The 27,516-nt window shown below is 46.1% G+C and overlaps 1 protein-coding gene across 2 annotated transcripts in view; it reads left to right on the top strand.

The window, feature by feature from the left end:
* The window catches only part of SH3PXD2A (SH3 and PX domains 2A), a 262,150-nt gene that overhangs the window by 93,892 nt on the left and 140,742 nt on the right, over positions 1 to 27,516 (top strand). For both annotated transcript variants that reach the window (XM_050898788.1, XM_050898789.1), the window contains exon 4: positions 18,725 to 18,801. In XM_050898788.1, the coding sequence (XP_050754745.1) occupies positions 18,725 to 18,801 (77 nt within the window). The remainder of the gene's footprint in view (positions 1 to 18,724; positions 18,802 to 27,516) is intronic.

The raw sequence follows: 27,516 nt of genomic DNA on the forward strand, positions 1-27,516 counted from the left end.
AGTTACCTATGCCCGACTGGTGCCTTTATTGCTGTGCTTAAAGCCTCCATGCTCACATCTGTTTGCAGATGTCCTCTGTAGCAGGGTGGTCTCTTGCTGTAACAGTGATGATAAATACTTTGCTCTTATGGATTAGATTATTCCTCACCAAGTTGTTCTCTGTTTCACTGGAGGTCAGCTATACTCATCATCTGTTAGGATTTTCTCCCCCGGGCCCCTTTTGTTTTTTTGCAATTAAACCAGATCCTTTGTTCTGCGGTGTCAGCAGATAGGAGCGTTCCTCCAGGCAGCCGTGAAGACAAAAACGTGCAGGCAAGGATGTTGCCTCTCTCTGTGGCTTTCTGCTCCTCTTCTCCCATTGCCAGCTCCCTGCGCACGATGCTTGCTCCAAGAGGTGGTTGTGTCCTCTCCATACCGTCCATTCCCTGGTTCACGTCCCCTTGAAAAGAGAGTCCAGATGTTATAATCCTCTGGTAAGCCCTAAAACTGGCAGGATTTTTGTGTTTGTTTCCCTCCTCCTGTTTTATTTTCATAAGCCTATAGATTGACTTTATTTCTCTTAAAGGTTTCTAGGCTGGGAGACTGCTATTCATCCGCTTTTAATTAAAGCAATATAGGGAATTAGGCCTTTCACAGGGGTGGTTCTGGTGATGGCTATGAATGTTTTTGTTAGTTTTCCTTCCTTCTGAGCAAATGCTTGGAAGTGTGAGTTGGAGCTTAAGCTTTTTAATTACTGGGGAGTAAAATTACTACATTAGGGTGAAGTGATTTCTTTGCAAAGGAAAAACTGTTTCTTGGCTGCTGCCATGTGCAATAGTGTAACTAAGAGAGGACGGTTCACTGCTGCATCCTCAGAGGACAGGAGGGTGGCGGGTGCAAGGAGGGAATATGAATTTGGGTATCAAAGAGCTGAGGCAGTTGGTGGGATGGCACAGGGTGATCTGTGGCTTTTGTAGCACGGCGTGAAGGAGGGGAGGTGGTGGGAACCCGGTCCCTCCTCCTGGCAGTGCCCAGCTGTTTCCCACAAGAGTCTGGTTTAGATTAGGCTGCCCAAGGCATGGTTTCTCTTGATGTTGGTACCACACTGAAAGAGCATGGGTGTAGGGCTGAGAGCATCAGGGAGAGCAAAGTACTGCTCTTCCCAGGCAATTTACAGTCTCTCACTCCCATTTTGTCCTCCTTCAAAGCAGTGCTCTCGAGCTCATAAAACACAGCCTCGTGCAAACAGAGGCTGGTGCAGACAGGGTGTAGGAACCTCCCATTGGCATATGGGGATCGCAAATTGAGCTTTTTCTGGATCTTGGGGAAGGCAGTGAAAGCCTCCTTCCCAAGAACATGATTATTTTGGGTGAGTAAGTGAGGGATCTCAAGAGCAGGTCTCAGGCTGACCTAGGGAAGCAGCTGGCTTTTCCGCCTGGAGTGTTCGAATTATTTCAGGATACTTTTACAGCATGAAAGGCTCCACCAGGAAATTTTCAGAAGAGCCCAAGTGTCATCTGACCCCGGCTCCTGTTTTCTAAAGTGTTAGTGTGTTCCCGGTGTGTGTTTGTGTGTGTGTGTGTGTGTCTGTTTGGAAATTTGATTTCTGTTTCAAATTGGTTAGCTATTTTAATACAATGGAAGGAAAGCTATTACCCTGAGTGTCAAGAGCATCAGTATGCTTGCAGGAAAACCCGTATTTACCCATGGGTCCTTGGGGAGAGGGGACAATCCTCTTCAGTCTTGTTAACTGCTGTCTGTTGCTTCTGTCCTTCTTGCACGTTGCTTGTTTCCGGCACAAGGACGCAGCTTCTTTTGGCTTCCTCAGCCCCATGAACCACACGTAGGTCCTTGTGGTGCTGCAGAGTAGCCAGCGTGGGTGTTTGTGTCGCTTTCTGAAGTCCTTTGGGTCCATCTCAATGCCAGCACGTGATGAAGGGATTGTCCCTGCCACGCTCCTCACTTTTCTTCTCTCATCTATAGCTTGAAACAGTTTGCTGTCCCCCAGAGGCTCACTGATGCTGCATATGTTTCTAATCTTGTGGCGTAGCTGGGCTGGGTTCTCACTCACAGCAATGAGGCATCGGCTCCGATGTCACTCAGTTTGGTTCTGATCCGTGCTAGTCCCAGGGCCAGACTCTGCTCTCATTAATGGCTTTTTCATTCGGAAATGTGCGTTTCCCTTTCTGCAGTGTTTCCCTATTGCAATGCCTAGAAAGGGCCAAGAAAGAATTTCTTTTCACCATTTGCGATGCCTGGGGTTCCTTGGGGGCTCTGGGTTTATTCTGTGGTTTGTTACTAATACAGGTTTCCTGGGGGTTATAAGATGATCTAAAGCAACCTGACTTGTTGGGCTGACTCAGAAGTGACCCTCCTGAATCACTCCCAGGCAGCTGAGCTGTCTGAAGAGTTGACTGCAGGGGAATGATCTGCTTGTCATTAAAACTAAAATGTTCTGTATGCCTTCAAAAAATATAAGAACTAAATTAGATTCTTTGTTTTGTGAATATTTTTAAAAAGGTCATTTCAGTGCCCTCTTTTTCAAGTAATAGTTACTTAATTAAACTCCAGTGCAATATCTGAAATGCACCTGTCTTGCCCCTTTGGTACATGAACAAAAATTAATAAAATGTGAGTTAAAATAAACAATGTGGAAAACAGTGTCATCCAAAGAAAAATTTAAAAAAACCCCACCTGCTGAACTACAAAAGAAACACCTGTGAAAAAGACTCATCTGGTACTTTTTCTGGGTAAATAACATGAAAAAGAAGGTATTTGAAACAAGACTTGTGTATTGACTCAGAGTGATTTAAGGATCTGCTTGGGATTCAGATGGCCCTCCTTTCAGAGAAGGGAAAATAAGAAGACTGGGAGGTGCATACTTATGAAATGCTCAAGATGTGTGTGTAAGCTAAGGCTTGACACAGCATCAGTGAATGAATGGAAAAAGTCCGTTTAATTCCCCTACACTCTGGATAAGGTCTTTAACAAGTGATCAGGCTCATTGCGCATAGTCCTTTGCCTCCTGTTGGTCTTCTCCTCACTGTGTCCCTTCCTCATCATGTCAGGTTCACCTTGGAGAGCAAAGTCATTGGAACTGGTCATTACTTGAGTGTGTGCTGAGGTAGTTTTACTGAAACCATGGGCTTAGACCAGGTGAAAGGGGGAAACACAGTGGTGAATCAGACCTAAACTTTTCTTCGTGTCCTAAATATACTGAATGTCCATCCTCCTTGCTTGTAGTGCATTGGAGAGGTGATTTTGGATTTGGACTGCCTGAGGAGGTGAGGAGTCTCCATCTTTGGAGGTCTATAACTACAGGTTAAACAGACTCCTTCAGCAGTGCCATAGGTAGAGTTGATCATGCCATGAATCAGGGTAATGAATTTGCTGGTCTCTTGAGCTCCCTTCCAGTGCTGTATTTCTATGATTTGGTTATTCGGACCCATACTGTGAAAAGATTGTGATGAAGATTAATTCAGAGTATGTAGCAATTGGACATGAAGGGTCAGTAGTTTGTGGTGGTAAGATCCTGGCCTCAAAAAGAAGAATTTTAGTCTACCCGGTAGTAGAAACTTCTCAAGATCTGATGTTTTTCTAAACTGTTTTCCAGGTTTTTAGTCCAAATCCCATGATTTCTGGACAACACCCCTCTGATTTGTAAGTGGCACCAGTATAATTCTTGTCACCACAACACCAGTCCTTCAGCTGAATGTGCTCTTTGAAGTGTACACGTATGAATATTGCATTCAGAAGGTCTCATGTCACAGAGCAATCATTGTAGCAGTTGCAAGAAATACTTATTTCCTCCTTCTTCTCTTCTCTGTCTATAAGGAAAAAGCTCGATCTTTCAAATCCATTTGCAACAACGTAGTTTTATGTAACACAGCAGGTAATACTCTCTTGTGCATCTTGCAAATGAGTGCAGTGGAAGGCTCTGCTGCATGGTGTGAGCTGTTGGGTGCCTGAGGAATTTCTCTGCTGGGCTTCACTTGTCCTGCTTCCCTTCTCTCCCCATCCCCATCCCTTCATACACAGGACCTTACCGGTGGTTGAATCTTACCCAGTGTTCCTGTGGCAAGTACAGCATTACTAAGCTGCTGAACAGGCGGCCTTTAATGCTGTGTATTTCTTGCATTCGGGTAGTTTTGAGGTATGACCTGGATTTTGTTTTACACAGGTGCCCAGTGTTAATTCAGGTGCTCGGCACCTCTCTGCTATGTATTAACTTGTTCAAAAGCCACAGTGGAACTGAGCGTTTTGATTGCGAACAAATTAACCTTGGGGACTGTCTTGTGTTTGTACAGTGTCTGGGACGGTGGGTTTCTGCTCTGGGAATAAATATTTTGGAAAATATCTTCAGGTTCCTTGCAGAAGGACCGCTCCTCTCCAGCCATCTCCCCCTGCCCTCACACCACTGGTTGGGAAGTGACATTTCCACCGTGCTGATCCTGAGAAGGGACCCACTCTTACCCTGCCCAGGGAAAAAGTGAGGGCTCGTTCTGCTCAAATCAGCATGGAAAAATATTACGCGGGGTGAGGCTGAATTCCGTCCAAACATAAATAGAGTAACATACCCCAGAATATCTTTTCAGTCTAAATCTTGCTCAGCAGTCGAAAGTCCCAAGTACCAATAAAGTCACTGACTAATGAACATTACTCAGTTCCTTTGGGTGCTTGGCTAGGGGCACTCATAGTTTCCAGTCATACGATTACTCCTTTTTACTTTAAGCCATCCTGTTTTCCTTTAGTCTTTCAGCCTTAAAGAAACATTGAGTAACTTTGTATTCTGCTTCTTAATGGCAAAGTCAAGGGATCCCAGAGATGCGGATCTTTTTGGCTTCCTTTCCTGCTACCTGGAAACACCTTCTTTATCTCTGGTGCCAGCTGAAGTGTTAGTCTGCTGGTTTATTTTCCCTTACCCTTTCTGAGTCTCTCTTTCTTGCCGTTTTTCCACTGGAACTGAAAACAAAATTGGGATTTTCCAAGCAGAAGCGTGTCTCTGAGATACGCAGTGGAGATGAATCGGGGGCCAGGACATTTGCTCTGCACGCTGGGTATTTGATGAGGAGAGAGGAAGGGATTAAAATCCGAATCTGAACTGAAATTTGGGAAATTATCTCAGTACAAACCTTAGGGAAGGCCAGCCCCAATTTCTGGACAGTTCATTCTTGAGTGCCCGTGAAGATATAAAGAACAGCCAGCCTCCAGACGAGTCATTAGCCTGGCACATGGGGAACCTTCAATTCAATTCCTTGTGGTCTCTTGCAGGAGTTTACCTGCAGGAATAAACGTCTGCGTTGTACACCTGAATGAGACCTGTGAGTCCTTGAGCTGTCATTGATACCTTGTCCTGTGTCATTCAGAACTGCAGCATGGCCCCAGTCTTTAGTGACCTTCAGCATCCAGTCACGTCTCCAGGGACGTCATGCCTGGTGGTGCGTCTTTGGATGGGCAGTGGCTCTGCTGAGAGGCCTTGCACTCCTGTACCAAGTGGAGCTGCTGGTGGTGTGATTTCAAGCATGCAACCCATTGCCTTAGCTAAATTCTCTCCTGTTGTACCACTGAGATACAGGTACACATCAGAGGGAGGACCATGAATGTTTTAGGTAGTTGTGCAACCCAGGAACTTGTTTCACACCTTCAAATCAGAACATGGGTCCGTGAAATGGTGGCTTGAGCTGCATTGCTGAGTGTGGTCCTGAGCAAAGCCAGATCAGCCGTTTCATCCTGGCCTGGCTCCAGGTGATCTGTGTAGGTCGACTGGTGGGGAGAGATGTGTTGCCTGCTTCCTAAATCTGGCCTGAGTATTTCTTTCTCACAGAAGTAACACCAAAGTATGCTTGGACTATACAGAAGCTGCAGTTGAAATTTACTGGGAGGTAGTTTCTGCAATAATTATCTACAATACCTGACATATACCACAATCCAATTTTGTGGCTGTGCCATGCTGGTATATTTGACTTATTTCATTGTGGGCATTGCATAAAAGTGTCACCCATCAGTGAAATATCTCCATCTTTGGAGTCTAACACAGTGAATTTTAGACAGCAACACTACACCTCAGATTATGAGTAGGGGTAAAGAAGAATCCCACGTCCAATTGACCATGGCAAATCCAATTCAAACTGCAAAGGGATATTTTTCCTCCCATTAGGCAGAATGTGATTAATTTCCCATGTGGAAAATTGTTCAAGACAGACGTGCTTGTAAATTATGGCATAAGAGATCCTATTACTACAAGCTCCGTCAAAACCTACTGTGCCTCCCAAAATAGCAATAAGAAGATAATTATATTAACAGCCTTTCTTGTTATTTGATGTATGACTGACATAGGCTGTAAGCTTATTTTCTGCCAGATTGGAGCCTTCATTTAAGGATGGATGCTTTGGCATTTGTGGACGTTAACGATAATCCTTGGTTTCTGACATTTGAAATCAAAAATGTTACAGGAGAGTTTTTAAAATAGGAGATTGAAAGCCAATAGGTGCAAATGAGCCCATGGTTTAAAACGATGCATCCTCTGGGGATGAAGACTTAAAAACTTCACATCCAAAAAGAAACATGGTTTTACCAGCAAGGATTCTTGAAGGATCTGTTCTAGAATCTGCGCTATTCAACCCAGGATCTGCAAAAGAGGGTGTTAGTGATATAACTAACTTAGCTGATCATGAAATTTACTTAGGATACTCAAATTTGGAGCTGACTGCAAAAAGTTGGAGGAGGATCTCATGACATTGATGATAAAAAGGCAGTTCAGTGTTGGTAAGCACAAAGCAGTGCTATGGAGGGGAAAAAAAGGACCATTGCAATCTAGGAAGGAGAGTTCAGTAGTTCTGAGGATGTTTCCATGAACACTGCAGCTCAACAGTCAGCAGCAGTCAGAAAGCCAAAGGTGGTGTTAGAAAGAATTAGGCAAAGAATGGGGAACAAAACCCAGAGCTTCAGCTGCGGAAATCCATGATTTCCCCACATCGTGAATACCGTATGCAGGTCTGGTCGTTGCCTCTCAGAAAGAGTATATAATAAAGTAAGGTGCTGAGAAGGATGACAGAGGTGATTACAGAGGTGAATTGGCTTCTGTATGAGGGGAATAAATAGACCAAAAGCCTTCAGTCTGGAACAAAGGTGATGGTTGGGATAGAGTAGAAGTTTGTGAAATCACGAAGAATTTGAGAGAGTGAGGAGGACATGATTATTTTTATTTCTCAGAATGCAAAAACCAGGTGCAGCCTGTGAAATTTGGAAAGCAAACTTAAAGTGAACAAAAGGAAGTAGGTAGTCACATGCTGTGTGATTAAATTATGAAATTCATTTCCAGAGGACTCTATAGGGACCACAATATCTGTGGGTTCAAAAATGTACTAGAGCAGTTTCTGTAGGATGGAGCCAACACTGGTTGCTAAAAATTATTTTCTAATTCTGAAAAAGTCTAACCACTGATGTGCAGGAATGGGGAGTGTGTATCAGGAGAAGGATCCCATTACACATGTCCTGTTCTTGAATTTCTTGCCTATCTTTTACTGGCCACTCTTGTAGACAGGGAGCTGGACTACAGAGATCTTTGACCCAACAAAATGCAACACTCTTACATCGCTGCAACAAAGTGGACTAAATCTTCTGTCCCTTTTTAGTGTGTTACAACTACCAGTGAAGTTGCATTCTTGAATTGTAGCAGCTAAACACATAGATGGTGATCGTCCATCTAGAAGTGGAGGAGATGGCATCTGTCCATTCTTGACCTTCTACTTGGAGACCACAAGTCTGCAGGCTGGACCACCTCAGCAGGGTTATCTGAGGTACCCAATAGTGGGACTTTGTACCTCTGGCCAGCCCTGCGTAGCACTGCACACCAGGACACAAAGGCAAACAGCATTTGGGGAGCTGCCATTCCTGTGTGGTGGCACAGGGAGAGAAAGACCAGTTTGTTTGGTGGTGTGGATTTTGTTAGCAGTCAGTCCCGTTTGGCTGCTCAGTGTCTCCGTGGCTTCAAATGCAATTAATCAGGGCCCGAAAGGGTAATTATCATCTCACATTCCTAATTCAGATTTCTGTGCCTATTCATCTTACTGTTTTTTCTTTAATTTAGCAATAAAGTTGGGATTATTTTCAGTTTTTATGCTGCTGGCGCAGCGATCCTTGTTAAAAATAAAAAATAACAAAACATTAGTTTCCAGTCTACCTTTTTTTCTTCTCCCTGGGAAATGAAAAGGCCATATTAACCATGAAAGGGAAACAAAAGCGTGCATAGTCCTAGGGTCCTGCTGTCACCTTGGCTGAAGGCACTTTTCCTTTCATGGGGCGAGTAATTGCTTAGAGCATTAATCCCTGAAAGAGGCTTTTTATTCTGCAGTGGGCAAAGCTGTTGACATCTGACAGTGCCGTTTCCTCCTTTGATTGGACGTAGGCACCTTGCTGAACCCAGGAGAAGGTGGCCCTGGAAAGCTGGGGATGCTCAGCATCCTCCACCCTGAGCTCCAGGGCACCAGCTCTGTCCTCTGGGGGGCTCTTGCACCCTTAACACTGCGTTTACTTGCACATGGAGGAACAGAGAGGAATTTTTCAGGGAGATTGTCCTCAGCTGTCTTCTGGCATCAGCCGGCACTGCTGGTGCCAAGTCACATGTGAGTGTCATTTGGATTAAGTCGCCTGAGCTGGAAGTGGCTGAAGTGCTCACACATGGACGAGCCGGGTGTGAAGGAGGCTGGTTATCTGCTAAGTAATTTTAAAATCATTTCCCTGTTCCTGTGCAGTGGCTGAGCCATGGTGACTGCTGGTGTGAGTGCTCTTAGTTGTGCAGCTGAGGTGGAGCAATCTGAGTGAGCTTTGCTGTCCCTGGGAGGCTGAGTGACTGGACACTGGCTCATGTTGGTGCAGGCTACATGTGCCTGCATAGATCACTGTGTCCACTGCCTACCAAAGGAGTGGGTTAGCTGGGCATCCATCAGCTGAGAAGGGGCAATTGGGGTGGCTTCATGGTCAAGAGTTAAAGAGGAGGTGCTGCTGGGTGGCCTGGCCACAGACCTGACCCAAAGGCTGTTTTGTCAGGCGATGTGGCCAGATCGCACGTCCCAGCTGGGTTATTGCACTGCAGGCTCAGAGGAGGCAGGGGAAGGGATGCAGGTCTGGCTTCGGAGTCAGCGCAGGGAGGTGCAGACATGACTGCACCAGTCAGACCCCTAGCATGTGCTGGAAATAAGAGTGCCTATCTCTCTTCTGTAACACACAGAAATCGGCCATCCCTGCCTTAAAGTGCATGCTCATGAGCCTTTGAAATCAGCAGTAGCTTTATCAGGGATCAGAGCAGGCAGAGAGGAAATCCCTACCAGAGGTTGTCTTAATGACACAAAAGGGTAAGACATACTAAAAAGACGTGTCTGGAACCAGAGAATGATGCCTGTGGTTTGAGATGATGTCTTGATCTGCAGATGAGCTTCCTGACTCGGAGGCCAGCCAGCTTTGGTCTGGTTGTCGTTCAATGGCTTGCTTCTGTGCCTGTCGTCGTCTACTCAAAATTCAGCTTAAAACTAGTCAGAGTTTTCGCTTGGAGGACTCCAGGAGAGCACTTCCATTTGGAAAAAGAGAATAGTGCTCTGTTTTGCAAAGCACAGGGGATTTCGTTTCTGAATACTGCTCTCTGAAACCCTAGCTGGTGAGTTCCAGCCTCTGACAAGCACAGACACCTAGTTATATTTGCTGCCACGTTGTTTGTTTGTTTAATTTCTGCGTTAATTGGTGCCTTCCAAATACCACAACTGCTCTGAGGAGCACTGTCCCTGCCAATCTGACTGCTGAATTTCACCTCCTGTGATGTGGGACGTGTACCTGGCAGCTGACTTAATCGAGGTCTTCCACAGGAGAGAATTTTGCCTCATTTGTGGCAGAAATCGAGGATTTGTTTTTGATTAGAATAAATGTTTGAACAGAAAGATTTTATGGCCCCAGATGCCAAGGTAGATGTATTTTCATTCTGCATGCGATCAGCGGAGGGATCTAGGGACTGGCTTTATTGCTTTCATTAGTGTGCGTGCATTTTGTGACCTTGTGAAGCCACTTTCGCATCCCTACCCCTCAATTTCTACCTGCAATGTTCCTGTAAGTGTATATGCCGTAGCACTGCGTTACTGCATGACCTACCTCCTAGCAATAATAACTTTGATCTACGTGGTGTGAGTGCAAATATTATTTTATTCACAGCTCCAGTTCTCAACCAGCTTAAGGGTGGAGTCTCCCAAGCAGTGTTATTGCCAGTCACGCCAAAGGATGCGGCTAGGACCTTACTGTGCTTTTCCAGTGTGGTTTGGCAAGGGTGTGGTGCAAATCCATCTCCCTCCAGTGACCTTGCTGCAAGGTCTTCGACCCCAGTGGATGTGGCTCAAAGGGTCCCTGTTGGCAAGGCTGGCGCTGGCCCAGCAACTGTGAGGTAGTGTGTCTCCAGCTTAGTGTCACACCAGCGGATGCATTAATGACAAGTCTCATAAGAGCTTATAAGACAGTGCAAATGTTTTAATAGGCTCAATTCGTTAAGGCTCCTGCTTTAAAAGATTGAGGTGGGACCATATGGTCCTTCCCTGAGGGTCCATACCACCGAGTGTCAGTAGAAGGACTCCTATTGACTTCAGCAGATCCCAGTGAGCAAGGCGGTACTTGATGTGTTTTTGGAAAGAGAGAGGACAAGTTTAGTTAGTGTAGCTACAGGGGCATGGTCTTGCCCTTCAGGAAGAGCATTTTTCATGGTTAAGGTGGCACGAAGGCATTTGAGAGTCTCTTGCCTTTTCCCACTCTGGAGTCAGGAGCTGGAGTAGCTCGGATGATACAAGCATGTTCACCAGCAAATATGTAATACAAACAGGGGCTGCTGGTTCCCAAACTCATTGGACCAACATACAGTGATCCACATCATTCCCACACTGGCCAGGGAGTGAAAGTTACTCTTGAACATAGCTCTGCAGACTGTCTGTGGACTACTAGTGATTTGGAGATCACAGGTCAGGAGCCACTAACTACCTAGGTGAAAGCAGGACACTGGCGTCAGCTGATACAGGAGGAAAACCAAGTATTTTAGCAAAGAGATGTAGTGGTTGACATTTCTCTGATCAGTTTGGTATAGGGTCTAGATAGTTTGATCATTACTTAAGCCCTGATGTTTCCGCATGTTAGATGACTTGGTCCTGGAAATTTGGAAACTGATCTTTTTGGAGGATGTTCAGCAAAACGCAGGGTGCAGTAGATGTGTAAGTGTGCAGATTCTTTTCTTAGGGGAGAAGTATGCATAGGCAAGGGTGATGCTTTGGATCTGCATAGGCTTTCCTGTTTTTCTATGCCTTTTGCTCCCAGCGTGGCAAAGACTGTATGCAAAGAGGGAGACACTCCTGCATCCTCAGTGTGAGGAAGCCATGCTGTTTCCTAAGGCAGTGTTTCTCAGATGTTTTGAAAATGTGACCCTCTTTTGGCTCCTCCTCTCTGTGGGCCTCAGAATTATCATCAGGTCGATTCCTCCGGGTGAGGGTGTGCCAGTTGGCGGTGTTGCTGGCTGCAGGTATAAATACTATTCTCCCTCTCCCCTTGGACAAACTGACTGCTTTCTGCAATTAAAAGCAGTTGGCTGTTTGCAGGCTAATGTAGCACTTGCAACCAGTAATTACAAATGAGTTCACTTTCCACCTTGGGGAAGCTGAGCTGTGTAGTTCGAGGAGGCACTGATCTCACTGCAGAAATTGAAGACTTTACTCACTGAATCAACATTCCCAACATTTTGCAACCACTCACAGACTGGGAAGTTCAGTTTTAAGGGATGTGGGGACAACATTCCCGACATTTTGCAACCACTCACAGACTGGGAAGTTCAGTTTTAAGGGATGTGGGGACTTGTGCTCACAATGAGATCCTCTTGTGTGGGATAGATGCTTTACTTTGCTGTACTCTGGTGGTAAAGTTGGTTTAAGCAAGGTGATCTCTTTGGGTTTGCTGGTACATACAGACCAATGCACAGAGAGCTGCCCCACAGTAGGAAAACTGAAAGGATAATTTTGTAGCACTTTTGCCTGCCCTTTCCAGATCAAACGCTGCATAATTTGCCTGCACCATGATTCCTGCCTTGCTTTGCAGAGGTGGGAGATTTGCAGCTGGGGCAACTGAAGAGGAGATTACAGGAGCAATGGGTTGTTTGGGTGATAGCAGCAGGACATAGAGCCACATGAAGTAGCTCTTGGCTTATGCAAAGCACTGTACAAACAGTAACAGAGCTGTTAGCTTGAGATTTGCACCCCGTGGCCCCCATCTGTCACTCCTGAATTTCAGCATTGGTGCTCACGGCTTTTCTCCTTCTTCCAGCTGTGCCTCGTGCTTGAATTCCCAAAGTCTGTACTAGCAAAGCTGTTCTAGAGCTGATGCTGTTGTCCCTGGAGGATAGTAGCCACCCCTACAGACAGTGGAAAGCAGTCAGGTTCAGAGGTAGGAGCTCTTTGCTGGTGGGGAATCCAGCCTCACCTCTTGCCTGTCTTTGGTTTCCCCTTGTAATTATTCACATAAGGGCATATTCTGCTTATCGCTTCTAATGGAAGAAGATTCCTCTTCCTGGTGATATTGTTTTATACGAGCCATGTTATTTCCCATGCTTTATTGCTTCTCGGTGATTTTCTTTAACATTGCAGCTTATGCACATTAAAAACAGGATCCAGGTGCAGAGACACCCTCCCCACCATCCCCCATATCTCAGGGCAATATTGTTATTGCTTGTGTTGGTCTTCCTGGCTGCCCCATCTGTCTCCATCACCTCTTGTCACCTTCCATAGTAATTCCTGCTGATTAGCAAAGGCCTTTATCAACTGAGGCTCTTTGGCAGCCAAGTTCAGCGAACAGTTCTGACTCTGTCACGAGTTTCTGCTTATTAAAGAAGTCCTTCCCCCTCTCACCAGTGGAAACGCTATGAATCATTTCCCTCTCCTTTCTTTGTCAGGAGCAAATGCCATCAGTGTTAGGACCCTAGCACTGGCTTTCTGACTCCAGGAAATCATGGATGAAACAATCCATGGAAACTGGGATCCCCATGTAAAAGTAAGACATTATTTTGTAAGGAACACACCTCTTTTTTGGCCACTGTCAGATTGCCATCTGGTTGACAATCACACGTACTTCCATGAGAAACGTAAAATTGTTCTTCTATCCTGTGGTGGTGTGCTGTTGAATTATCTATTTTACATTGCAAGGTGGCAGTGCGTATTTAAATGCTCCATTTGGGAGTTACATTGTGTGACAGGTGCCTGACAGTTTCGGGCAGGACCCTGAGGTGGATGTCACAGCTTAAATGGGTTGAGGGGAATTTGTGTCATATCTGATTGCACATCTGTGCTTCTTCATTGTATAAAAATAATAACAGCTATGTGTAAGGAGTAGAAGCCTTCATAAAAATACTTGAGCAGCAAAATGGTTTTAGTTACACTGGAGGAAGCTGCTTAGCCCAAAAGGAGAACCTGTAACTGCGTGAGGGTTAAATTCTTCACTCTTTTTTACCAATGCAACGCCAGTGTAACTCATCTCATAAGCAGACTCTGTCTCTGAGAAGTTGATCTTAGGTTGAACACATTGCTTGGCAATATATATACACAGACCTGATGCCTCCCAGGTTCTCAGGTAAAAAGAGGAGAGAACCAACAGCACAGTAACAAGAACAACATTAAGAGGCAGAAACGGGAGCTCTTCCCTGCTCTTAGGAGACAGCTGACTGACAGAGCCTCCACAGCTGGAGCTTCTGTAGTCAGAGGCAGCACATGTCTCTTTTAAACATGAATCAGATGAGACATTACAGTATTTTTAATGCGCCCATTAGTCTTCAGGCTGTCCCGCTGTTGAATATTTATCATATGGCTTGCTTCACGTACTGCCCTCTGAAGTGTGGTGACGGTACTTGAAGTAGAAGATCAATGTGAATATGCATTTGTCCATCGTCCCTTTGACAGTGGGTTTGGGCTCCTCCTAACCTGACAGATGCTCCTTGCATGAAACAACTGGTGTCCTTAGACCAATCCATCACTCAGACATCCCTTGAAAGGAGACTCAAGCTCAGCAATCAGAGAGGAAGAGCAAGAGGTGGATCTGTTCTCTGGTAGATTTGGAAAGGAGCTAAACAGCAATTTCCCTGCCTCCATGTTGCCCCTGCCACAGCTTCCACTCACTGACTGGCTCTAAAGAGCAGCAAAGCTGGCTGCTCAGGGCTGAGCCAGCGGTACAGTGGTGGGAAGATCATGAAGACATCTCTAGAAGGTCTCGAGGCCTAGATATGCAGCACCGCTCCTTGGCAGTGAAAGGTGTGATTAGGAGATTTGTTTTAGACGCTGTCTTAGAGCTTACAAATCACCAGTCTAGGGCAGTAGCTGCTGTGACAGCTGGCATCTGCTGTGATTGTAGGGGCTGTATAGCATATGTCCCCCTCCGTTGAAGAGGAAAGACTGGATTCTCCTGCTAGGCATTCCCTCAGGGACTTCTAGTGCTTCTCTGCCTAGTGATGCCTGGTGCTGTCCTGCCTCCACACTGTGCTCCACAGTGTCACCAAGCTCACCAGGAGCTTCCCTGCACAGATGACACCCTTGACTGTTACAAAGCATTAGGCTATGGACCCTTCTGGTGTGTTCAGCACAGACCTGTAGGCTAATGGGAGGACCAGAGTGTTGGGGTGCTTTTAAGCCTGCTTGTTCTTGGGGTCCATGGCACTTCTTAAAATCTGTGCTACTCTAAGTATGAGGTTATGCAGGAATAAAGTGATATTCAGAGGATACCTTTAAGCTTGCAGGATCAGCAGCTGCCAGATAGACAGTTGCCTGCATGGCTTTATTCTTCCCACTTTGTGCACCCGCTGTGCATACAGGAGGAAACTGAGGTCTTGTGGGAGAAGAGGTGTGTGGTCGTGGAATTGAAGACTACATCTATATATATATACAGAGAGATGAAGGGATAACTTAAGATGCCCCTACAATGCTAAACCTGATACCTTGCCTCTTATCCACATTAATTTCCTAGGAATAATATTTTCTTTAAAGAAAAAAGGATAAAACCAAATATTGGTATCCTGCAGTAGCAGCAGGGCTGGAGCCCTGTGTCTTCCCCACATCTTTCTTTCCCAGTGCTGCAGTCCTCAGAGTCCTTCCTAACATGTACCAGACCTCCCTTGGCCCGGTCTGAGCCTGGCACATCAGTGAATGAAATATTTGCACGAGGCAGCGCCATCCTGCGTAGCCTGTAGCTTCCCATCTGAGTCTGAGACAGACCTCCCATTCACTTCCTAGCTGGGCTGCAGCATGGTTAAAAAGCTGCTCGTCCTTCTGTAAAACAAGGGTGTAGTGCCTGAGGAGGCTTAAAAGAGCTGCAGTAAATTCAGGAGAGAGGAAGCAGCACTGTGTGTACTCGTGTAGAAGTAGATCCCTTCCTTAGAGATGTGGAAACTACCCAGAGGAAAAGCCAAGCAGCACATAAACCACTACTCCACCCTCGCAAGGAAATTGCCTAGGCTGTTCTGCATTTACCAGCCACCCCGGGACTTCCCTGCTTCGCATCAGTGCTGCGTGAAATGCTCCTTTCGATTGCCATCCTGAGGGCTCCTCGCTGGCTCTTACGTGCCCCTGCTGCTCGGCTGCCCGCCTGCTCTTTATTTCTTTATGGAGACCCTAACTACCTCGTTAGGCAAAGCTTTCCGTTAATGGGGTCTGTGTCCAGTGCACGCACTTGTAGAGTGTAAAGAGTGTACAGTGTGGGTCTCTCATCTTACCTTCCTTTTCCAGTCCCATGGGACCTCCCCTGCTTTCGGAGGAAGACCAGTAGAAATGGGGGAACTGGAGAAAGCAGTAGTAACTCGTACTGGATCTGCAGTGGTTCCTGCTGGTTGGTCCTGATGGCTTTGGCCGAGCTTCTGTCAGCACAGTCTGTCTTCCCAGAAAAGGGGAGAAGCTAGGCATTTGGGAAGTTGCGCCTCCTTAGAGGTGCTTCAGTACCCCTGGCAATGAGAATTCTCTGCCTGAGGACCCCCAGGATTTGTGAGGGGGTCCCTTCCTGCTACCCACCAGAACTGGATGTGCTTGCAGAGAGTCCTTGTTTTTCTTCTTGCTTTTTCCTTTGTTGACTTCTACTCCATGGTGCTCTAAACTGTTCAGCCTTCTCCCGATCTCAGTTTTGAATGCGATACTGGACTGGGCAGCTACAGATCTTCCCCACAGCCCTCATCGAGCCTTTTCCAGCTTCCAATAGCAGAGGGAAAAATCTTCCTTTTTCTGAAAGGATAAAAATGGAAGCACCTTCTGGGCTTTGCTTCGTCCTAACACCACAGTCACCCTGATATTTTCCATCTCCATTTAAGGACTGAATTAAGACTCATCACATCCTGGGGTCTTTTTTGTACTCTGTGTTTAAGATAATGTTCTTTATTATATTTATCTTCTTTCTTACGTTTGAGTCTTTCATTTGTTATGTTACTTTGAAAACTGGGCCTCCCTGTAAACTGTCTTTTTAGGAAAGCTGAATTGCATTTACAGGAGATCTTTAATGTGTTTAAGTCTTTCGTTCCTTTATGTTTTTATATGGTCACCAGTTCGACTTTTGACTCATGGGTTGAACTGAAAACAGGAAAGCCAGAAAGCAAGAATGTTTCCAAAATGTTGCTTTCTCCTTGCAGTATATTTGTAAAAGTTGAAAAGAAATACCAAGATCTGCCATACCAGCATTTCTGGAGCACTGGGAAAGGAACTAGTCTTTTCTCTACAGCTACCCCCCGCCATCCTTTCCCCCAAAAAAGCAGCTTACTGCAGTTATGCAGTACAAGTACAGTGTGATCCTGGAAGCCATCAGAAATAATAAGAAATGTTTTGAAAATGCAGGTAGTTCTCCTCATTTACTGCACAGAGAAGCAGGAAAGCAGCAAGGTTTTGGTGTGCCGAAAGTCAGTCGGTGCAGAGAGATGGAGGTGCCACCTTCCTTCTCCAGCAGCCTTTGGCTAAATTGCTCAAGCTCAGACAAACATCTCAGACACCTATTGAAGATTTCTGCTGTGCTCTGTGACTGCATGCCATCGCATCCTACAGGGATGGCTCAGCACCAGCTTTGTGATGAGATAACCACAGGGAACCCAGAAAGAGAAATTTATGGCACTAGGAAATGGCTTTACCTCACAGGACAAACTGTTTTGCTGCCAGAATTGCGGATGGAGATAAACCACTTTCTCTTTTCTGAAACAAAAGGCTTTAACACCTTCCAGATTAGCAGCTATGGAGGAAAAGGCAACCAAAAGGGGCAGAGTCTGGGAGGGTTTAGAGCCTCTGCTACTGGACTGTTAAAGGCTGCCATTTCATTAACCTCTCAGCCTGTGTAATTATGACAAAATCAAAGCCACATATTCAGATTTTGGATCTGATTTCATTTCCTAGTCAATTTTCTTATCCCATGATCTATGGATGAGTATCTTATTTGCCTTTTGGCAGAAGAAGTTTGGAGCAGGGGGTGGTATATATGTCAGTGGTTTTTTTTACGTAGACATTTAATGGACTAAATAATGCTGGCAGATACAGTTTTCTTCCACCACAAGGAGAACATATAATTTATTCTTGTCTCATTTCATTAAAAGAAATACAGCACAAAAGAAAAAGGGAAGAAAACCACCAAAAAAGGATATGAAGATATAATCCCTTCTAGCCAAAAAAATACCAACTCTATGACATCCTTGTGTGGGGGGAAACTCAGCTCCTAGATTATTTTGATAAACTTTGTTATAATCAGTTTCACACAAAACCGAGCCGTTTATTTAATCTTAACTGCTTGCAGAAATGTCATCCAGTAAGGACACTGAGGTTATTTTTTTTTTTACTTTCAAAAAAAGAGAGTTTGTTTATTTTTCTTCTATTATTTGGTTTCCCTCTGTAGATTTATAAAGGCTCTGTCACCAACAGCCTTGTATTTGCTCGTGAGCTGGCTGTGTGGTTTGTCTGCCTGCAAGGGCAGGAGCATTCGCAGTGGGAGGCAGCTGAGTGGGCAGGCATGGGGCGTAGATGGAGCCCGCATCCCACCCCAGCGATGCTCTCTGTGCTGCCAGCACAGACATGCCAAAGCGGCCCCGAAGTGGAAGGGAGTCATAACATAGCGTCGGTCCGTTCCCAGATAATGCCATCACTAAAAGGGAACCAAAACTTTTTGCGTCATCTACAAGATGAAATCAGAAAAACTCCCTCTGCCCCATGAGTCACTGTGGTCCCCTTTCAGCGGCTGACACAAGTGGGACTTTGGCGGCAGTCGCCAAGGTTTCACAGAGCTGCTGTGCCTGTGGTAGTTGTTGGCTGTGTGCTGCATCTCCTGTGCAAACTTAAGACCAGCAGCATCCAGCTGCGAAAGGTGCCATGCATTCTCCTGTAATAGCTATTGCCCCGCATCCCTCCACTGCCTGCCCCGCAGCGTGTTTCTGTGGAGTTTGCTCTGAGGGCAGGAGTGGATCTGCTGCTCACACCTCCTCTGAGTGTGCCGTCCTGTCTGTCTTCTAGCGACTGGGGGCTGCAGTCACACAAAGCTGCTGCTGTGTGAACCTCTCCAGTACTGGGACTCCTCCGCTGGGGACATAACAGGGTTGCAGATCTCAGCCACCGGCACTGCTGACAGCCGTGGCTGGAGCCGGGGATGAAACCCCGTCTGCTGACCTTTCTGCTCAGTGCTGTTGCGCTATCCTGCATGGCAGGCGGTGCCCCTAACCCTCCCCTTTCATCTGTTCCCTCCTCAGGCAAGATCCTGTTCCGGAGGAGCCATGTCCGAGACGTAGCTGTGAAGAGGCTGAAGCCCATCGACGAGTACTGCAGGGTAAGAGCTCCGGGGGAGCGTCTGGCAGCCCTGCTGCGTGGGGGCTCACAGCCACCACCGACGCTGGGCTTTCCCTGCCGGATACTACTAAGAGCTTCATCTGTGTTGAGTCTATCATAAGGAAGGATGGTCCTTCCCAAACAGCACCAAGACTAACAGGGCAGGTGAAAACAGGCCACTGTTTGCTCCCAGGGTCCTCGCAGCATTTTCCCCTGCAAACTTCATGCACTGGGTTGGTGCCTCATTTACTCAGTAAAGGCCGTAAGCCTCATCTGCCCTAAATGTGAATTTTATTTCTGCCTCAGCCTCAATGAATGCAGGAGTTGAGCAGGCAGAGAGGCACAACTAAGACGGCATTTTCTTCTGTTCCCTGCCCGTCTGTCCCCCAGTGCTGCATGAGGGACAGTGCCGGCTGGCACAGCGCTGGAGGTGGACCGGTGGCTTCCAGGAGGGCTTCTCCTGATGAGTGAAAGCCTGGAAATTTATTGCAGGACGGAAAAGCACGGCTGTGTTGAGAAGAAGATTAATTCACCTAATCTTTCCTTTCTAGCTTAGAGTTTATGATTTGATGATAATTAATCCTCTGACAGTAGATTAAAAGTCATTTCTAAGCAAGGCAGATACCCAGTTTTTGTAGAGGTATCGAGTGCGTCAGTCAGCGCATAATTTAAACCCCAGACTTCCTCTCTTATTTCCCATGGGGTTTTTTTTCCGTTTTTAGAAAGCCAGAGGAGCAGGTGGAGGGGAAGAAATACATTCCCAAGAACTTCTCCAGTCAGACATTTGCTCATCCAAAATTGGGAGCAGATCGCCAAAGTGCCTGAGGCATGCTGGGGGTGGGGGGGGGGAGTAAAACCCATGCCATCTGCACCCCCAGGCGAGGAAGCTTCAATTAAAGATCAGGCTTTCTTGTGCGACAATTAACGCACTGTCTTCCTGCCGGCGGCCGAACAGCTCTCTTGAAAATATGTAGGGTCTCACTGTGTCCCCAGCCGCCCTTCTTCAGACAGGAACTGCCGGCGACACGAGCGGTGAGGGCTGATGTCAGGGTTCACCCAGCAGATGCGCGGTGGAGAAAGCGGTGACTTATGCCAGGGGGGCAGCTGCTTCTCTGGGACCCCTTTGTCTGCGCCCCAGACAGACCTGACCTGACCTGGCCGGGCCCGCCGGCGCCCCGCCGGTCACGGCCGAGGGATATGTTGTGGCGTCGGCCGCTGGCACGCTCGTTGACACAGAGGCACTGTGATTGCCGCCCTCCTCCTCGCTTCCTTTTTTCCCTCCTGGAGAACTCTGGTTTGGTTCACTCTGGTTCAGATGATACAGGGCAGATCTGCTGCTGCTGCCCAGCTCGGAGACATGGATGATTCCCCAAAGCCAAGCTGTTTACTTAACCTATTTATTAATAGGCGTTGCTTTTATGAGCATAGACCCAGCCGTGTTGGGTTAGCCCAGTTTCGCCCAGCCCAGTGTTTCCCATCTCCAGCAGCAGCCACAGTGCTGCCTAGCAACGAGTATGACAAACTTATAGTGACTTCTCCAGAATATTATCCCAGCTTGCAGTGATCTCTGGCTCATAAGTTTCTTGTGCCTGATGTAGTGTCTTTTTATTTCATTTGCAGTTTACTGTAATTTGTATTTAATTTGCCTCTGTACTTCACAGTAGAAGATGTTTAAATCTGGATGGCATTGGAGAGTGAGGCTCGTAGCCACTGAAAAGCTTGAGCAGGCATTGCATCTGGCATCTGTGTGAGTGCTTCAAGAGGGCTACATCCTCCTTAGTGTCTTTCTGCATGGGGTGTCAGGTCTTTAAGGAAAGAAGGCCCTAGCTAACTCATCCATCCCCCTGGGATGCATCTTGTTGGAGCATGTATGACTGTGGTTGTGCCTGAACAGTCTGGGCTGCAGGTAGGTGAGTGCTTCGGCCGGTGCTGGGAAGTAAAGCAATGCCAAGCTTTTTTTTCCATCCCCTGCATTTGACTCCAAACCCATGCCCAGACATTAATTTGTGTCCAGTGTGGATGGTAGGCAAGCTTGTGCCCACTCTTCAAAAACAGTATAGAAGTAGCTATGATGTCCTTCCTGTCATCAGATCCAGTTATGGGCTGAGTTCTTCACCTTCTACTGCAGCTTCCTCCTAATTACAGAGAGTAAATGAAGATGGTAGTTGGTCACACCATTGCCTGGCATAGGACGTACCCAGTCATTCTTAAATCCCACAGCACACAGTTGGCAACCTGTGTAAATAAACAGAGGAACTTGAGAGATGCAACTCGTACCTCTCCCAACCTTTCTAAGTCTGCACATTTTATGAGAATAATTTTTTCTTTTGAACATTTAAGGTTCATCCAATTTGCATTTATTCAGAGAATTATTATCCTATGTTATTTCTGTTCCAAACCTGGCCTAGGATATGAAAGTCCACAAGACTGAAAATAATTATGAAAATCAGGCACTGAACTTCAAAGGTACAAAGAATTTAGGGAAACAGCTTGTAGGAGAGCTTCTTGGTACAGTGAAGTCAGTGGTAGTTCTGTTGCTGACCTTCAGCAGGGACAGGATTTCATCTCTGGGGCTTGGCAGAGGCTTAAAATTCAGAAATGCTTTCTTGCTACCTTCGCTGAAGGTCACCACTTACAAGGTTTCTGGGAACATGACCTTCATAACCTTACTGTAATCTTTCCATCCCAATATAAAGTTAACCAGGAATGACAGAAAGCTGTGAATTGGGAACAGAAAATTAGGTGGTGAGTCTGAACCAGAGTGGCCTCACTTCACCAGCCTAAACCAGACACAGGATCTCTCTCCATTTGGCTACAGTAACTACAGAGGGAACCTGAGTGACTTGCTTAGCTCCAATGCTAACTTCTAGAAAGCTGAAGTGAAACGCAATGAATCCCCTCTTGGTGTAAGAAGGGAAAATGTGCTGGATTTTTTTTTCCCTAAGAAAATTATATTACTCACTACAGTTTCCTACTCTGTAGCAGCTACTGGTGCATGTGTGTGGCTTGAGAGTAGGATCATGCCCACCTCTTTGGAAGTGTTAGCTGTTTTCTGCATTTCTTCCTCTGTTCAGTGGATGTTTTGGCTCTTTAGAGAATTGTATAGAACTGTAGAGCAAGAGCATCATTTGGACAAGTTCAGTCCTGCTTCTATAAAAGAAGAGTGCAAAACTTATGGCCTATGCTAGTTCTAAAATGAGTAGGCAGACAACATGCTTCATTTTGAAAAATTTAGAGAATTATGTTGGAATGATGTGGGTGAAGTTGATGGAGAAAATCTGACATAGGATAATAAAATGAATAAATGAGACAATAGACCTTTGTCCACTGGAATCTGTGAGGAAGCAGAGGAGGGAGGCAGGCAGGTTCAGATGCAAAGTTCATGGTAATTTTTTTGCCAGATGAGGGTTCTCCATCCATTTCACCTGCCCTGGAAAGACGAAGCACAGATGGGCCCTGGCAAATGAGCAGTACAGATGTTCAACCATTTGTTGTTTTGTTTTTGCAGACTGTCTCTGACAGAGCGTGGTGATTTGCATGGCTGAGAAGCAGGTCTGACTTCTGCTGTTTGGATACGTTGTGGTTCCTGCACCGGGCACAGGAGCAGTGACAGGCAGAGGCTGTCTGAGAGTTTGTAGGGATACTTGGCAGTAAGGGGAGGTCTGCAGAACGTTCTGTATCAGGGGCATGAGCCCTCTGGATCCTACAGCATGGGCCTCCCCACCCCTCACGCCTGGGTGATTCTTCATTGCATTGTACCAGCTTAGAGAAGTGCCATCACAGAGGTAATTAGGCCAGTGTTTTTGCTAAGGCTGCAAGAAACTTCGAAGTTGCAATGAAAAACAGAGGAGTGGGACACACAGGGGAAGATATCCAGGACTTTTCTCATCTGTAAACTTGAAAGAGCAGAGTCTGGATGTCCTTACTGGTAACCTGAGTGAGTTACCAAACAAACTGTGTTTTGCCAGTAAATGCGTGCTGCCCACTGGAATTGGTATCTCTGGATCATTTCCCTCTTAACTGTAGGCTTGGAATTAGTTTAGTGTGATTTAAGGTCTTCTGGGCTCTTTGGGCCTGGTTTTCTTAATTTGTTCAGGAGTTTTCGCCAATGTGAAAGAAAGAGCAACTTCATAGCCTTGACTTGCCAGGAGCATTTTATTTATTAAGCTTTTGATCTCCCAAACACACCTCTGGTGTGTGCTTGTCCAGTGTGTACCGTCCTGTGTTCAAGAAGGATTTCTCAGGTCGGTGGTTCACAAAACCACCACTCTCTCCTTACACAGCCCTCTGGGAAGACTCAGGCCAGCATTTGCAGACTTGCATCTTTGTGCATGTTGGTCCTAATTGAGGGAAGCATCTTTGTGCAGGGAAGCTGTTAAGATGTGAAGTCCCATTGTCATAAACACTTACCTGAATTTGTCTCATGCCTTCATGCTGTCCCAACTGGAGGTGGATTTAAGTAGAAGCTTACAGGCTTTTCTATAGTGAGACTTGAGCACCCAAATGCACGCCACCTAAATAAAAATTAGATGAGCAAGTCACATCAGTGCCAGGAAATATTGGTCATTCTTTTTTTGATGTCCATGGTGTGAGAGACCACACTTCAAAAACATAATTACTTCCCTCTTTGTCTCTCAGTCCTGCCTCTTTTTCAAGGTTTAATCCTTGAACCTGTCAAGACAGATACACAGACGGTTCTGTCTCTATCCATTGTACAACTAAGCTAGTGCTGATTGAAGGTGGACTAATAGTTAGTCCTGGTCAAGAATGAGAGTTTAAGTGAAAAACTTTCAAACTTTATCTGTCATTTTTTATTCTACATTTCAGAATCCTGGTGTGTTTAGACCAGCTGCAGTAATGAGAGTTAATTATTTGCAATGCCCCTCAGCACCTGGAGTAGAGCCTCGCTTTCCATTGCCTTATGGTCCTTCCGTGCCAGAGGCCCAGAACTATGTCCCAGTTACTTCCAAAACTCTGCACCCTCTTTTCCTCCTTCCCTCAGCTCTTTATTTATTCCTACATCTCCCCACTTCTTCTCCAGTCTGAGTCACCACCATGTACTCTTCATCCATGTCTCTGTCTGACACCCAGTGTTTGCCATCCAACCTCCACACTTCAGTGCTTTGGGTTCACGCTTGGAGGTACTTGAGGCTCTCAACAAAACAGAATTGGAAAGTGTTTTCACATGGGTGAAACAATTTATTTCTCTGTTCTGAGAAATGAACTATTTTAATTGCACCTTCCCCCTTGCTGGACTCATTGCCATTCCCAAATGTCTGGCACTAATGATTAATGTTAATTAAAATGATAAACAATTGGGAACAGAATACTTAATATGAAAAGTCAGGGAGTCATAACCATGCGGTACTGTCAGCTGTCTCTGTGTATTTGTGTGCAGAGCTGGGATTAACCCCACTGAACATTAAGGATCCAAGAGCGATATATCTGAACTCCCTCAATGGGCTGTGGGGAGAGAGTCAATGATTCACCTTACTCAGAGCTCGACGTACACGGTGGGGTAGACAGAGCAGCCCCTGAAGGTGCTGGTCTTTCTCTAGCGATTATATAAGCTGATAGACAAGTGTGACCAGTCTCCCATTTTAGACATATGAAGATCAGTGGGGTGAATATCATTCTGTACGTATATACACACACGCCTACACATGCGCTGTATATCTCTACATATACATGTCTGTGCATCTGTTTTCTATAAATGTATCTGCGTAAATGCAACACACAGCACTCAGTGCATCCTTAGAAATACCTGCATGGTTTTATACTCATGTGCATGTATTTTGTGAAGCCTTTGGGCTGTAGTGTCGTCCCACGGGGCTGTCTGCAGTTCACGTAACCTTAAGCGATGAACCCCTGCCTGTGCCCTAGTGCTCTGTTTGCTTCGAATGCCATGTGCGGCATGCAGCAGCCTGCCTGCAGACGAGCTGGTGCTGTGTGAGTAGCCGACCATCCTCAGTGCCGAGGGCTGCTTGCTCATGCCCTGCCTGACGTTACAGCTTTTTTAACAGCCTTTCGAATCATCCACTCTGCGAGACTGTCTGAAACCTGTAATATAGAGAGACAGCCATCGTTACAGGCTGAAATAACACATAAAAGCATATCTCCTAAGGAGCGTGTGAGGTCTGAGCAGTGCATGTCTGCCTTTGCATGCCGAGCAAGGAAACATGCTATTACTGATAATACTCGGTGGTTGTGCAAGGCTGAATTCTGCTTGCTGGCACTTTTTATCTCTCACCTTTCCTGCGCAAATTCCTTGCTGTTTCTGGATCCTTGCTGTTTGTAGCTGTGTGCGTTTACCTCTGGTTTCCACATCCCAGGAAGAGTGTTGCTCCCCTGTCCTTTCCATCCTTTCACCATCTGTTTTCCTCTTTTGCTTTACCCTTTTTTCCTTGACCCTGCAGTCTTTCCTTCAGGCTGTTGCAGCTCTGCCCTGGAACTGTCTTGCTGGAAATGCCAGAAACTTGCATTTTCCCCTTGCAGAGTGACAGCGGTGTCCCTCATCTCCTCAATGCGCTTTTTGTTTGCTCACTGGAATCGCGTTGGACTTGGCTTGCTCCTGGGTGGATGTTGTGAGTTTGCTGAAGAGAAGTTTGTTTCTCAAAAAAGCGTTACTGCTCCCTGCCACTGTCCAAAATCAATAGACCAACTCTACCTGGTTTTACACCCTTGTTTGCACTTTCTTACCCTTTCTTAGTATTTCTTACCCCTTCTTAAGGTTTTGTTCTGTAACAAAAACAAGTAAAAATTTACTGGCTGCAGACTTACACCTGAGCTCCCCAAAAAACATGCAATGGCAAGTTAGTACCCAGTGGATTTCACTTCACCTCCATGCACTGGGCTGAAAATTGCAGTACTTTGGGAGGTGATTCAGAAGCAGGAGAGCCTGCCCTGCCCCAGGGCTGGCATGTCCGTAGGGTAGGAAGGTGGATGGCTGGGTGTGGAAATGGCTTCGGCTGATTTTTATCCATTGCTTGCGAAAGCCTGGAGTCACGGAGATGCTTTTCAATTACCCCTCTTCGGCCCAGCAGGACCACAGTGCTCCTGGAGATTTCCAGGCAGGGGACCACTGATTCAGGGGCGTCAGATTTCCTAAAGCTTCTAAACATTTAGAAACACAAATCTCCATGGCAGCTGGGTAGGATTTGTGCTCCTCCATCACTGAAAACCTACTCTGTGGTCCAGCTCAGTATTGACATCTGTAGCCTGGTTTTTGGGAAGGGTGAACACCTGCAACCTGTGGGGAAGTGGTGACTCTTTGAGAAGGCGTCTGATGTCCAGGACCCCCTGTGATGATAGGTATAACTTGGGTGTTCGTGTTTCTCTAGTAATGATACGTATCATTTGCAGTGCTTGCTCTTGCCCCATTGCTGCACGAGATCAAGCCCTTTGAGATTTCAAAACACACTGTAGATATTAAATGTCTGAGCCTCATAACCTTTCTGCGGATTAGGTAAGTGTTATTGCTCAGCATTGTAAATGGGTAACTGAAGATTTATCCCTGCTGAATTTGATGGAAAGAGGTTAAGTAACCTGCCCAAACCAAGAAGAGCGTTAGTAATAGAGCCATCGCTAAATCTCAGCCCCATCCACTGTTGGTTAGACAGCATTGCTTCTGTATGTGAGTCTGTCTCCTGCTTGAGATGCAGATGAATAAAACATGCTTTAATGTTGTCTGTGTCCTTGCTAGCCTGTGCTGGTGAGGCATTTCTCTTTCTCTTTCAACATGCTGTGGTTATTACTATTCCCAGGTAGTTCCTGACTTCCCAGTGTTAGTCCTGATTTGCCAGCTGGATGCATGCGTTTATACACACTAGGAATAAGGGCAGAGGGCTCACACCTTTGTTACGCTTTTAGGCAAGATTGAGTGAATAGCAGTGGCGACCAGGGCATCCTTCATTCAAATTAAAGCACTTGAGTTTTCCACTTGTTATGTTTCATCCTGTGTTAGTGCAGCAACCAGAAGTGCTCTGTACGCATGCCCCGGCACTTGGACCTGTCAGGCTGTTGCCTGGCTTCTGCATCTGATGCTGCTTCCTTATTGCGAGGTATCTTTTCCTGCTCTATAGTGCAGTTACACATGACCAAAGGCCATGGCCTCATTCTTCACAGGCTTGCTGATATCAAATGGATTTTCCTTGTGTTTTTATAACATCCCTCCACCAGGGAAAGGAGAGCTATAGGTGTGGAAGCACTTGGCTTTGAATTTCAGGCCACGTCAAAACAAGACTGCATCATCTAATACTGGAGACCTGCAGTTTCAGAGCAGGACTTTTTCATTTTTCAGTTCTTTTCCTTCACATCCCCAAGCAGGAGTGGTCTTGGAAACAAATCTAGCCACTTCTAAAGCCTGGTTAAAAACAGTCATGAGGGTAACCAACTGCCCTGTCCTGCCTTCGTGCTTTGGCTGGGCCTTCTGGTGTGTCTGACCAAGATCAATCAGATGTCTCATGGGTTAGTATAACCAGTTCACCCTAATGCACCTTCATTTAGCTCTGGTGCAGTTTTTCGTTTGTCTTTCAAGATTGTTTGTCCTACTTTCAACTAGCAGAAGAGCCAGACAATCTCATTTTGTCAAACAGGTTTACAGCACCTCTAAGAAGCTTGGTCTATATTTAACCTGTGGCCTATTTTCAGTGTAACTTAGCACAGGAGGAGGTGAACTCCAGCCTCTTTTCCTCTCCTGGTCATTTCTGGAGGCAAT

This window comes from Gymnogyps californianus, chromosome 6 (genome assembly GCF_018139145.2).
Source record: "Gymnogyps californianus isolate 813 chromosome 6, ASM1813914v2, whole genome shotgun sequence".
NCBI lineage: Eukaryota > Metazoa > Chordata > Aves > Accipitriformes > Cathartidae > Gymnogyps > Gymnogyps californianus.